A 14,012-nucleotide genomic window follows, 5' to 3' on the forward strand; every position below is an offset into this window, starting at 1 on the left:
GAGGAACCACTGCACTGCTAATACACGTGTCAATAAGCCGCTTGATAATGAATTATGTATGACTGCCTGTCTCACATACTGAAAAACACATTTTATAAGAGTAAAACTGGACTTGAATGTTTACTTCAGTAAAAATCACCCCCATATCCTGAAATATCTGCTGTATCAAAGACACCATATACATACTGATATGAAAAATGCAAACGTTTAGCTTCAGGCCAAAATCTTGTGTGGAGTTATCATTCTGTTATTTTCAAACTCTCTAATTTTCCTTGCAAGTACACAATAGCCCTCCAGCTACTGAATACCAAATCGACAACACTCTCTTTGCAGTCAAAAACCTAAAAACATCCATTCTTGAAGCGTCCCAAAAAACGCTGTTTTATACATGTCCTCATTTATTTATTGGTAATATTGAAAACACAAGAACACTTTCGAAAACCAGGGAGTGTAGCTGAATTAAATGATGATTGGCAGACTTTGGAGGAAGCACAACTCAAGCCAAAGCTCAGTCAAAAAGTGGTTAAGAAACTGCGTGGGATCAAGACAAGGCAAGCAAACAAGCTCCAAACTGAGGTTAACCCCAAGCAGAGAGAAAATTAGCTTCCTTCTTCAACCTTTTGGCCTCCATGATGGTAAATCCAAAGCCATCTCAAGTGTCTCCTTTGTTTAACAGACTCCATCAGAGTTCTAACCCACAAACATTTCATACCTTCTGTATCTGTTGTCAGGACAAAGTATCAGATGTGGCCTCACCGTCTAAACACTGTGAAATGTAAACCCTTAAAGTAACACCACAACTAATAGCAGACAACTGGCTCGTCAATGTCCAGTTCGTCAGGCAGAACTAAGAACCGTGCAGAGGAAATTTTAGATCCACATCAAAAAACTGAAACCTTAACCTGGAGCTCTCTGCTAGCTACCATTTTCTACTAAAATCATAATTAAACACGACATAAGAAACATAAAAACTTCACCTATGATGACCTTATGTAACTGTATCCGCAAACAAATATTCAAGCTAGGCGGTGTGATAACTGTGCTCAATATTCTCTGTAAAGGAGCTTGCATATTCTGCTGCAAAACAACAAAGACGAAATCTCAGAACATAACACCCCATCATCAATAAAACCAATCATAAGAACACATCCAACATCTGAAAGTCAGACTCTTTGAACTTAGGGCTAAAATGTCATTGATGCTTTATTGACTGGTTTCTTGGTTGGATAGTGTTGGTTACAGTTGAATACTGAGGAACTGACTCACCCTCCATGGGAGTATTGCTGTCTGGGCGGTTGGCAAAAACTACATCTACATACTCCAACTGCATCCTTTGTAGAGAGCCTTTCAGACCTGAGAGACACAGAGAGGTACAAGGTGTGAAGAGGGAAGGAATATTTATTGGAGAAAACCATGGTTGGAGCTAGTATGACACCGCTTTCACAGTTTGGAGGAAAAAAAACTTAAAATTAAGTTTAAAGCTGTTCTATTATTTTGTTTGTGCATTTGCTGATCTCACCTTCAATAATGTGTTTCCTTGACAGTCCTCTCTCCGTCTCTGCTCTGATAGGATGAAACGGCAAAAAAAATCATAAGCTGTATCATAAATCTGCCTTTTTTATTTGCATTTGTCTACACAACTTCACTTCTTCAAGCCACTGATTCATTTTTTTTTTTTTTGGTTTTAAAAAATGAAAATGAAAAGAAAGTGCCCAAGCAAAAATGAAACTTTCTCAGTGTGGCATAAATCCGAGAATTTCCTTTGGGATCAATAAAGTTTAATCTCATCTTATCATAAATGCATAAATTCATAGTTCTGGCACTTAATCAATTTCAACAATCACAAGCTTCTCCAAGTAGACAAAGTAATTCTTGACCCTGGCAGGATGAAAAAACAAGCCCCACACGAGATCCAAATGTACGTTGCAGGCTGTTTTTTTGGAAATGGGTCAGTGCACTGAATTGCTCAGCATCGTTATGCAGGAAGACTCTGCATGGGAGAGACGGAGGACAGAATCTTCCTAACAGGAATGAAGAAATACTCAGGAATGGGAGAATAACTTTGTCCTTATCACCAGTTGGACAGCATCTGCTGTGGAGCCTGGCAGCTCATGTGTGTGGGTCTGTATCTGTATATGTGGGCTATAAAACAGATTTCTTTATCCGCTCTCCTCTTGTTCAAGACTCAGCAGAGGAACTGGTTCTTCTGGTGGTTGTTACTCTGTGACACATGATGTTTCTCAGGTTGTTAACAGAGTAAAATGGGCACAAACAACACAAAGAAAAACTTTCTGTGACGCTGAGAGGTTAAATTTTAAACATCTTTGAAGATATTAGATACAAAATGTTGAATGTGACAAGAGATGCAAGTCATATAAATGAGACAATGTAGGATTTGACTTGAGATTTTTGAGCAATTTAGCTGAAATATTAGTCAAATGCTTTATCTTAGTTAGCTAAACAAACTGATGTTAGATGTACCACTCTGCTTTCATGGAGTTTTGTTTAAATAATGTTTTCATACATGTGTCCTTGTGTGGGATGACTTCTACGTTACAGAACTCTCTTTAAGACATTAAATAGCAATGCTGAGCCATTTCTGTATATCTAGGTCCCTGTTATTTATGCATTGTGCACGACGACACACATGCAATTCACATTCCACCGTTTATTTTATGTTATTCCGCTGACTGACAGTTAGTGAAAGTAATATGCCAAGATCAGTATTTTGCATTTTTGCAACAATGGGAAGAAAGGAGGAGACACGGTCAACAATCATGCAAAAATGCAGATTTTAAAATGTTAAAAATTAGCTTTCTAAGTGTTTTACAATGCTTAAACATACTGCTGGAGTGTACACACAAAGTTTTCATGAGAAACACTGCAACAGATAACTATTTACAAGCATTGTTGGTCATGGAAACTGGAATTTGTGGACTTTTGTACTTACTTTCCTCCCCAATAGAGTTTAGTTGTAATGACCAAGCTGGATCGCCTGTAAAATTGCAGAAAAAGATACAGAAAAACAGCACGGTGACTGACACATATTGCACTATAGTGGTTCAGTGTTGGCTCAGTAGGACCTTTGCAGCAAGTTCTGTCTAACAGCAGGCATTGTGACTGCTCATATTGGGGCAGGACAAACACAAGTGCTACTAATAATGCTAACCATGGATTTGTTCCAATCAGACATCCCAGGCAATAAAGTGAGACAATGAGCCTCCATGAACAAAACCAGGAATTCAACTGAAGCAGCTAAAGCAACTCTCTACCACCTACTGTGACACTTTAAAGCTTCTCTTGCTTCACAGCTTTCCTTGCTAACACATCTGTTCCCGTTATGGATATTTTCAATCCTGTTGTTCCTTAATGTTCAGTCTAATGTAGACACACTGTCGACTAATCTGCGGAACAGACAACAGGTGTGAATACGCTACGCACATGAGACTTCAGAGATTTTGGTGACGCCCTGTCACTGTCACATCTGGTGGCGTTAAATCATTGAAATCTACCTCATCACACAAGAATAAACTCAGCAGATTCTTTTTTTTTTATCAAGCAGTGGTTTTGCTAATTAAATGTCGAAGATCTGACAAGTGTCTGCTTGCATACATGCCTTTCAAAGAGAGTTTCGCCACTTTACCAACATGCATTTGCAACAAAGTCTGAGCAGGAAGATAAAAGTGGATTGTTATCTATTAGTGCTGGCATTTTGGTCCTCCACCTAAAAATCTCCTCTTTGCAAATTCATGACAACACTGTGACTGAACTGTCAGGTTCAGCGTGTCTTAACTGCAGCAGCATCAAACCGCCTACTGGTGTAATGCAGTCAGCACAGTACATGACACTAGGCTGCCGAATGATGGAACAACTAGCCAACACTAGCATGAGCGGCCTCATGCTGACATATCACAGCGTGGATACTGTTATAGAGAGGATGCATCCAATACCTCTTCTAGATTACATCTTACACTAGTTTACAGTCAAGATTATTTTAGGTTCTAATGCTATGGAAAGTTTTCTTGTGATAAAAACTGAATGCACACAAACATTCCACATTTGTTTCAGTTCTGCCCAAATAAAAGTCATGTTTTCAGCTAAAGTATATCTGGTAGTGATTTCATCAGTTTCATAAGAACTTACCGCTTTTCATACCTTCCTCTTTCTTCTTCCAAACCCTGAGACTATATGTAAAAAAACACGTATGCAACCACACACACTGTAGATACCATTTATATTTCTTTTGATGTCACTGTATCTCTTTCCTCGCTGTCTGCTGCAGAGCTGAGCATGTTTAAATAACTTCACAAAAGGAATATCTAAAATTTGTGGAAAATGATAATGCCTGCAGGCAGATTTGCATACAGTAATTATTTCATTCTGCTCTGTATCTGTGTGTACATGTTTGTGCAGAAATGAAGCAAATTAGGGATTTAGTCTCTTTTGTGGAAACAAAAACAAGGCAAAGATCAATGTTTCACTTTGACATGAAACATGATGGTCTATGGGATGAAAACGCCCCAAAAAACATCTGTTTTTTTCTTTCTCATACATGCCACACACACACATTTTTGTTGCAACAGACACACAAAGTCCTTCTACATTTTCCTCTCACACACAAGAGATGAAGCAATCACACACATTAATCTCGCCATTACCTCCAGCATTTCTTCTTGATAATGTTTCCTAGAATGATTTCGGCCCTGCAAGGCAACATAAATGAAGCGGGGTTATTAAATTGCAGTTTGAAATCATAAACATTTCCTCCATAATATCAAAGTAGTTCATTAACATGAACTAAACAGGCCCCAGTTCAAACCTGTTTGTTCTTGAATGGCAGCTAAATGATGCAATGAAAAGGTCTTCGAAAACTCGTTAAGATTCCTGTAAATATGTTGGAGTGGTTTTGTATTGCAGAACCATTTTTACTGTCTGATATATTCTGGTAGCATTTACATTGTTAGAGGTAAAGGAAACAGCTCCTTAGTGGTCCAAATGGATTGCTTAAACGGTAGCTGTCACTTTTCTGTTTCTAAATTAAAACAGGTTGAAATATTTTAGGATGCAAAGGTGTTCTGCAGTTTTCCCCTGATGTCTGTATGACATCTGGAAGTTTGTTTAACTGATATTTGTTTGTGTTTGATTAGCAACCAACAGGTGGGACAAGAAAATCCAAAACAATCTATTACTCTGACATATGAACCTGAACTTTTGTATGATTCTCTTCATCTTTCAGCAATATCCAGGGATGCAATAGCAAGGATTAATGGCATTACTCCTCTTTTTTTTTTCTTTGGCCCAGGTTACCTCATCCAGTTTCGAATATAGAGCATGTCTTACCCATGTCATGACATACTGTATGTATCCTGTAAACATCAACTGCAGTAATGAATATTTATAAGTTGCATGACAAATCTGCTCACTAAATGTGTAGAGCACGCTGTAAGCAGCCTGTATGAAGCCTTTACACTAAACATGAATGATAAAAACCCACAGTGGATCACACTAAAAGCATGGACAGCCTGTTATGAGCTCGACTGAGCTTCACACACAGGGGTTTATATGACACCCACCTGCCGCCTGCATAGACCTCAGCTGTGTCGAACAAGTTGACTCCACTCTCATAGGCAATAGTCATTAGCTGCTCTGCAACCTGGCAAGAGGTCGGAGACAAAGAGAGAATAGACAAAGAGAGGTTATTGTGCTCAATTTATCATTAATTTCTATTTTATTAAATCTGAAAATCTCCCTTTTCAGGCACTTCCTGGTAGAATCAGAGCGCTGTGATATTCTGTCATGTCAATATCTTTAAAAGAAATCTTCATGTTTCTGCAGCTGCAGTGTCTCAGAGTTTACCAAAGCCACTATAAAAGAAAAAAAGCATGACACACCATCAAAGCAGTGCAGCTTCATATTTTATTTAAATATCATTGCTGACGCATTTCAGCCAGAGGCCTTCCTCAGAGCAGGAGTATTATAACTGCAAGTCGTTTTTTATACAAGACACTGAAGACTATGACCCAATTCAATAAAACAGACACAAAATACCACTCAATCTCAACAGCAAGTCAACAATATACAATTTGTGAAAGAGAGCAAGACCACAACAACTACTGTGTCAATAATCAAGATACTTCTCAAACAATAAAGGATCAGTAGTTTTTTTTAATAAAGCTGGTATTACGGCTCTGGAAGGTAAAATGCATAGCATTGATCATCTTGTTGCAGTGCAATGCTTAACTGGGAAACCTTGGGTCCTGGCATTCATGTGGCTGTTACTTTGACTTGAGTCACGCAGCTAAACATTACTAAAGACCAATCACATCATGGCAACAGCACTTCCCAACTGTAGCCGCCTCCCACCAGCACTACAATGTGCCAAACCAACTGAACTGCTCAGGGTTTGTTCAAGAAACACAACTAAGAGCCCAAGGTGTCGATTTGGCCTACAAACTCCCCAGATCTCAGCGTAATCAAACATCAAAGCATACATAAGACCCAACGGACACTACAAGACACCCCTAAAGGTGGCTCAGAGCTGTTTTGGTGGAATGGCCTACACAATATTTGGCAGTTATCTTTATTCTTATGGCTTCTCTAAGGTTCTAAGTTTCCATTATTCTTCATTAGAGTTTCACTGCCGGCAGTCAGATAGCTTTTGAAACCACCTCTACCTCGGATCTGTGTAAACTGTCAATCCAACATTCATAGTCACTGCTTGTTGGGGTTGCCCTTTGAACGTGGTTCAGTCTGATGACTCTGTTGTTTACTTCCTCACACAACTATTTCTGTCACTATTACTATGAGCAACTGACATCAGCCGTACGAGGCTACTTCAAAATGTTCACAGCTTCATCACAAAACATGACAGGAGAAAGGTTGTTTTTGCATTATTTTTCAACATCGTCTCTTCTTGTAACTTTAATTAAATTGGTCCACTGATATTCAAGCTTTGCAAAGAAGGTCAGATCTTGAGCCTCCAGATACTCAACACCATGCACGACACCATCATCACCCTGAAAACAGTAGGACTGCAGTTCAGTTCAATAGTATACAAGTAGAATTTCAGTTTGGGAAACAGAAGTCAGACCGTGCAGGTCAGGTCAGTAATGTTCATGGAGAAACAAACCACATCTGACTGCTTCTGTCACCTGTGCTGTGTGGACAACTTATTGTCCTGAGCAACAGCAGCCAGCTCGAAGCTTTCCCCTCTTTTTTCTTCAATTGCTTTAAACATTTGAGTTTGTTTGGACAGTAATATAAGGCTTTCTAGTAGTGAGGTATACCCCAAAATGGGAATTGTGCCCCCTATTTCCTAATAACTTTTTGAAGCACCTTTGTATGTCTTCTTGCAGAGAACATCCTTATATTTGAACAATGTTAAAAAAAAAAAAACTATGATGAAAAACTTACAATTCTACCTTCATCAGAACAGCAATAAACATTTCTAACATGCTTAACGTGATGGAGCAGATCTACAGCCCCGTGTGGTTGCACTCTAAGTCTGTTGACATACAGACTGTATAGAACTGGGGGGATCACAGTGTAATTACCTGTGAAAAATCATTTGACTCCGTGATACACTGCAATGTCAACTCATTCCTCTTCAGTTAATAAGTACTCATGCTTTATATAAGTGTGTGTGGGCGTGCGGCATATGTGCAGATATTCCTCCATATTTTCTGCAGACGTGGTGACCATAAATCATCGGACCCAGATCCAATTTCCCTGTGGTGACTTTTATTACATGGGGACTTAAAGTGAATTTGTCATCATTTCCCTTTGGAGTTTTGTAGTGACAGAAGGGTGTGTGATGCCGTGCGTTTGTGGTGCTTTAGCGTTTGTGCTTACATGTGTGTACAGAATGTGTTCGTCTAAATTTTTGTATGCGCCTACAAATGTGTGCGCAGTAGGTGTTGGCGTGTGTGTTGCTGTTTCGGTGGTGGCAGTCAGCAGAGGTGTTGTTTCTAGAAGAATTAGATAATCTCTCCTCAGAGAATCCGTCTCAACCTTCTTCAACCTTCTCTCTGCAGCCAGCTCAAACTGCGTGGCAATCCAAGCCTACGTGTTATTATGTTACAATGATAAGAAACTTTATTCTATTAGCATTTTTTACTTTGCGCTGTGACAAAGTGAAACACAGTGAAAGTATAACACTTGACTTAATAGAGGAGGACAATATAACTGAGTATAACAAATATTGATGTCAAGTAAAAAAGAAATTAAATTGAAGAAAAAAGATTTTGAAAAAAGACACTAAGTAAAAGTCAATAAAATGAGTGTTAAAACCTGATATAAAATGTCATTGCAGCCAGAGAGCAGCTCTCGAGTCACACCTGAGTATTATCTGTAATATTTGAAAATCAATTTTGAAGCTGAACAGGCAGTCCCTGTGGACATACTTATATAGAGGTAATATAATAACATCTGTTGGCTACAGAAGTGACTGCCCTCACTAGATGAAATGTCAGCTTCAAATTGCATGTCTTCACATTTAGCAGAAAAGTAAAAAGTTGCATGAAGTCATAAAGAGAAGGGAGACCCATAATCTACCAACATAATGGCGATCTTTTTGCCAAAATTAAAGAAAATTACAGTGCACCAGATCAGAGTTACTTTGTAAAGCTGTAATATACTTCTGCAGTCAGAAAGAGCTGGAGGTGACAGAGTGATCTTTGGCCTGCATGGTAGCAAGAAATCTTGTCATCTTTTCTCTTACTAAAAGATAGTAATGTGCTGGCAGAGGTTCTGAGCGGCAGAAAATGAGATACAAGTGGTTGAGAAGTTGTGTATTTTGATGCGTGTAATTATATCACAACTGTTTCTCTTCCAGGACAAATTCTGACACTTTGACTCAAGGTATCCCATTTTTAAAAAAGCAATCCTATACCTACAGTTTTTACTGCATGAGAAATCTGTAAACCGCTGTGTGGAACTCTTTGGAGTGATTTTTACGGAAGTTGTACAGTGAAGTGCAGCAGGAGGCCTGAAAGAAAATATGTTATATAATGACATGGACAAAGAAACAAATGTACACTGCGCAAAGATAGAAATGCGGAATGCAAACTGTATTTTCTGACTATAAGACAGTGTCAAAAACTCCATTTCTAGTATTATCAGGATTACATTTAGCCAATTGTGCAGAAAAACTTCTTGATTTACAGTTCAACTGCAGTTAATCTTCACTCTTGTCAAGTGTGGCTTTATAAAGACAATAATAAGATAGCGTGACTACAGCTATAAAAGGCCACTTTAAAATGCAGCTGTATTCAAGTGACACAATGCCACAAATGACAAGAAAAAAGTCTGAGAAAATGCCGTTGGTATGCTGGATGCTGGCATGTCAGTTAGAGCAGTAGTCAGGCACTTGAATGTCCACAACTCTACCATTTGTCATCTAAGAAATCGTTTCAGACAGTGTTGTACTACAGACAACCTGTCACACATTGCTCTGGATAGATGTGTTTGACAACGTGATCCTGTCACCAATAATGTCCATCAACGTCACCCAGCCCTGTAGGAAGAGCTGCACAACATTCCACAACTGGCAATGTCATCAATTATTCTTTGTGTTGCATATGTGGGAGTTGCTACTTGTGATTTCTGGCCTATGAAGGCACTACCCAATCTGCAAATTATTTCCAATATAGTACATACTTGGTTGTGTCATAACACCCATTCTATCAACAACATGCTTGAATATTACATGCTGCATATATAGTATGAATCTAGCATGTCATGTAGCATGTTGACCGCTACTAACTCATTCAACTATTTATCATCTACCTCTGCCTATTTAACTAAATAGCTAATATTAAAATGTTCTCCCAGCTTGCTATAATCAGTACTTTCTCAGAATCCATTCATATTTAAGAACTACATCATTATCGGATGCTAATGTGCTGCTTTCAGAGAAGGTTCAACAGAGGGAGGAAAGTTAAGGACGGAGAGAACGGTGGCCACATTTCAAAATGACTTATTCAGTCTCTGAGCGCTGGACTGCCATTAAGACAAACAGAGCAGAATGAAAAGATGGAGCCAGATAATGAAGAGGTTACAGGAAGGAGGGGTGAGTTTGGGAGAGAAAGATATGTGAAAGAGGGATGACGGAGGAAAATGAACAGCGTGTTCTTTCCTTAACTGGTCTCTGCTGAGTGCGGACGGGGAAAAAATTTGTTAGGGGCACTGGAGGGTGATTTTCAATAAAATGATGGAATGGCCGCCTAACAGATTTTTCGGAGACATAAGAAAATGGATGGAGGATAAAGGAACTAGTTACTGAGACACTGCGAGATGGATGAAATTAATGAAAAGTGAAGAGAGCTTAAGAAGGAGCTTAGTAGGTAATAAATGTTTTGGAGGTAAGGTAAGAGAAATTCAGAAAAGTGTTAGAAGGACAGATTAAGAGACAGATAGTTGCAGGCAGAACGCTGAGACAAGGGCGATAGTTGGTTTCTAAAGGGTGACTGGCCGTAGGTGACTGCTCATTCATGATGAGTACACTAAACAATGAGTATACATAGGAAACTAAAAGGCCAATCACTGTCAAAAAGAGCTTCAAGTGACATTTGCAAGGCCAGAAAGTTTGCGTTGGTAATGAATCATCGCTGCTTGCTCACATTTCTGAGGATTTCTGACTTCTGGACGTTGTGGAGTGACTGAAAGTGACTGATGGCCTTTATAGGGTGGAATATGTCTTGAAAGATGGACGAAGGCAGCCATATACATAGAACGCACGCAGCTCTATCCTCACATATAGACAAACACTGAGTCACTGTAAAGTTGCACAAACACCTGGGTGGCTATGCTTCAGGCTCCTTGTTTTGTCTTCTGGGGCACAAAGGGCGGAAGAGAATTGGATTTCCATAGATAGAAGAGACATAATGAGAAAAAACACTTTGTCTCTCACAACCCCAGAATCAAGGCCACAGTAGCCACCCACATGCAACCCACACAACCTTGAGAGAGGATTTTATGACTGCTCTGCTTCCTCCCCTCCAAACTTGCTACATCAAAGCTGACATGGACAGGAGACATTTTCTTTAAATTCCCTTTTATGAGGTATGAGTCCACTTTTGCCCTTTTTGAATGAGTAAGCAATATCAAGTGGCTTACACACATACTCAAGAGAACTTTCAGACTGGGAATGTCAAGACAAGAATGCAGTGAAACTAACTTTACAGCACTTTGATAAGGCACACTTGAGACACACTGTGACCAATGGCTATATAAAAGACACATTCATGATCTATTATTGATTCTTGACTGCCAGTGCTTATAAATATTAACCCCTTTGTAAAAAATTTCTTATGATAAATCTTACCAAATAAAAACAGAAGGAAACTATTACTTTTTTGTGTTCAGCGTTTTCATGTGTGTGTATTTGTGCAGCTCTCACATGGATTTTGTGTTGTATCTGTGTTTGTGTGCCAGAGTTGTTGTGCATTTATTAATGAGGGCAGGGACACTGATCTCTGCTGAGGACATTAGTATATTTAGGGCACATTTGACAACAATGACATTGAACGGGGCAGCAGAGGACTTTTTAACCCAGTAGCGCTGCATGTGATGTGATTGTAGTACTACTTGCTGTTGTGGAAACGCTCAGGATCTCGTGTCCACCGGGACCCTCTGTCTGTTGCACCAGCTTCTTTTTCTGGTTATTTTCAATGGCCAGAGCGTGCCATCGTGCGTCTCTACTGAGAGTTTAAACATTATCTTCAGCACTGAGTCAACAATGCAATATGTAAACCAGATTTTGCGTGAGCCAGCCAGCAGCTCCCATGTGGATCTCAGCTGTTCAAGTCCACAGCCTGAAGTGTCTGATCGCTACCAGTGACATTGAACCAGGGGCATCCGAAACAATGGCGGGAAAAAAGAGTGCTAAGCTTTGAGGGGACCATGTGAGCTGATGACACCAAGCCCCGGAGGTGAGAGAAATAATACTGTTACATAAGCTTACTGTTCCCGTGTCCCCCTTCTGCTCTCTTTTGTGTCACTTTAAGTGTGCGCATATGTATGTGTGATGACCAAGCCTGAGACCCCAGAAGCAACATCAGAGCATGTACAGCTCATCGGCATAAAAGTAAAAAAAGACCCTAAGTACACACATGTATATATGATGTGTTGAGCCTCAGTACGTCCTTTTTCTGTCCTATATGGCATAAAATGTGATGGCTATGATATTTATATTCAAAAAATGCACAAAGACACGATCCCTCTTTCAATTTTGTATTAATAAAAGTGATAAAGCAATAAAAAAAAAAAAGCTTCAAATGTGAACTAATTGAGCCTGTAAGTATTAGTTTTCCAGAAGGCTAAATGTGTTTGCTGATCAAGGTTAACTGGAACATCACTCACTTAGACAAAATGGCAACAGATGTCTCACAGTAGCACTGCTCTATAGTTCATTTATCACTTTATCCCCACAAACTGTAGAAGCTGCACAAGTTTTAAAAACATTTTTTCAAATGAAAAAGACACTTTTATGTTGTCGCTCCTTTCCATTTGACATTTTATCACGCTTTCATATCCTTCACCATCAAGGTAAAATCAGGTTGCATTAACAGAAAATAAACAGAAAAAACAGATGATGGTGCATTTTCTCCATGTCACTGAAAAGCGATGCTCTTATTTATTTTGCAAAGCGGTGACAAATGAGACTGCATTGCGTTTTAACAAGCAATTAAACAAGGGGACACAGAAGTGACTATGGATGGCCACTCTTCACCAAATGCTGCCAACTTATCTTGGCCTGCAGGCTTCCTGACTTTGTTTTTCATTTTCAAAGGTCATTTAGTTTTGAATTTAGCAACATTTTTGGTGGCAAGTGGCCACTGGTGTGAGATTTAGCTGTACAGGGCTACACTATCTGTAAATGAGATCTTTAGATTCTTTACTCTGCATGTCTGCTTCTGATAAGTTTGTTTGTTTCTTGTGTTAGTGAGTTTGGATCAAAGTTTTATAGGTCTTCTCTGTTAACTGGAGTGTTTAATATTATTGGAACAATACAATATCAAACACTTATCATGGTGTGTGTTGAGAACAAGCCCATAAAAATACATTAGGTGTTCATATACACCCACTACTGCTCGCCAGTCATTCAATAACACATCATCATTGTAAGATCAATAAAACAATGACCAGAGTGCATTCAAGTCAAATAAACATGTAGGATAAAGGAAAATGTTTCATACCTCGTCTGTTATCTGTCCCCCAAATGTCACCCACGTACCTGGAGGGGAGAGAGAGACACAAACATTTCATCATCATGGAACATTTCCATCCTGTCAGTCCTTTCTGTCAGTGTCTGTGTGTGTTTGTGTTGTTTGACATCATGGAGTAAACACGACTAACCCCTGGGCTGTGACACCAGTCAAGGGAGGCTGTCAGGTTCCCAGGAGAAAATTTATCCTGTTCAGAGCTGCTCAGTATTGAAGATTCACCTTGTGAGAGCGGATGGAAGGACTTTATTGTCTCTTTCAGACATTCTCTATTCTTTGTTAATGTGACGGCATCTGAACATGTCGCCGTCGTTTTTGCATTTAAGTTTCAAGGACAATCTTACGTGGTCGGACCTGTTAGCATTTATGTATCACTTTCAACACTGCAGCACAAGTCTGAATGCATGATGTCACATTAACAGACAGGCACGCATAAGTGATGAGCAAGAAAGTCTCCCAAGTGGAACCACTGCTGCCATTTAAATTTATGTTATACAATCCTTCAGTCGAAAACTTGCTCGTTAATACTGATTTTAAGCTCTCCATTGTTAGATGGACAGTCTGATAAGCTTGCAGTTAGTTTTGAATTCGTTTTTGTTTGTTTGAAGCTCCCTGAACCTTTATGTCTACTCTCATGCATTTGGCAAATATTCCCTGTCACTATCACATGTAAGTCTGAGTGAAGCTGGGAGGAACAGTAATATAAAAGTCATCTATGTCTCAATGACAGAATGCCATCACATTACCAATCTGAAGCAGCATTGTTAAGTATCTCATGTATGAAGAGAG

General features: G+C 39.3%; 1 protein-coding gene across 3 annotated transcripts in view; it reads right to left on the reverse strand.

Moving 5' to 3' along the window:
- Positions 1 to 14,012, reverse strand: part of kcnab1a (potassium voltage-gated channel subfamily A regulatory beta subunit 1a) — a 132,579-nt gene that overhangs the window by 10,182 nt on the left and 108,385 nt on the right. For all 3 annotated transcript variants that reach the window (XM_035943551.2, XM_035943550.2, XM_023299566.3), the window contains exons 3-8: positions 13,197 to 13,234; positions 5,574 to 5,653; positions 4,659 to 4,703; positions 2,951 to 2,995; positions 1,520 to 1,563; positions 1,267 to 1,353 (exon numbers count right to left, since the gene is read on the reverse strand). In XM_035943551.2, coding sequence (XP_035799444.1) covers positions 1,267 to 1,353; positions 1,520 to 1,563; positions 2,951 to 2,995; positions 4,659 to 4,703; positions 5,574 to 5,653; positions 13,197 to 13,234 — 339 coding nt within the window. The remainder of the gene's footprint in view (positions 1 to 1,266; positions 1,354 to 1,519; positions 1,564 to 2,950; positions 2,996 to 4,658; positions 4,704 to 5,573; positions 5,654 to 13,196; positions 13,235 to 14,012) is intronic.

This window comes from Amphiprion ocellaris, chromosome 7, assembly GCF_022539595.1.
Source record: "Amphiprion ocellaris isolate individual 3 ecotype Okinawa chromosome 7, ASM2253959v1, whole genome shotgun sequence".
In the NCBI taxonomy this organism is placed as follows: Eukaryota; Metazoa; Chordata; class Actinopteri; family Pomacentridae; genus Amphiprion; species Amphiprion ocellaris.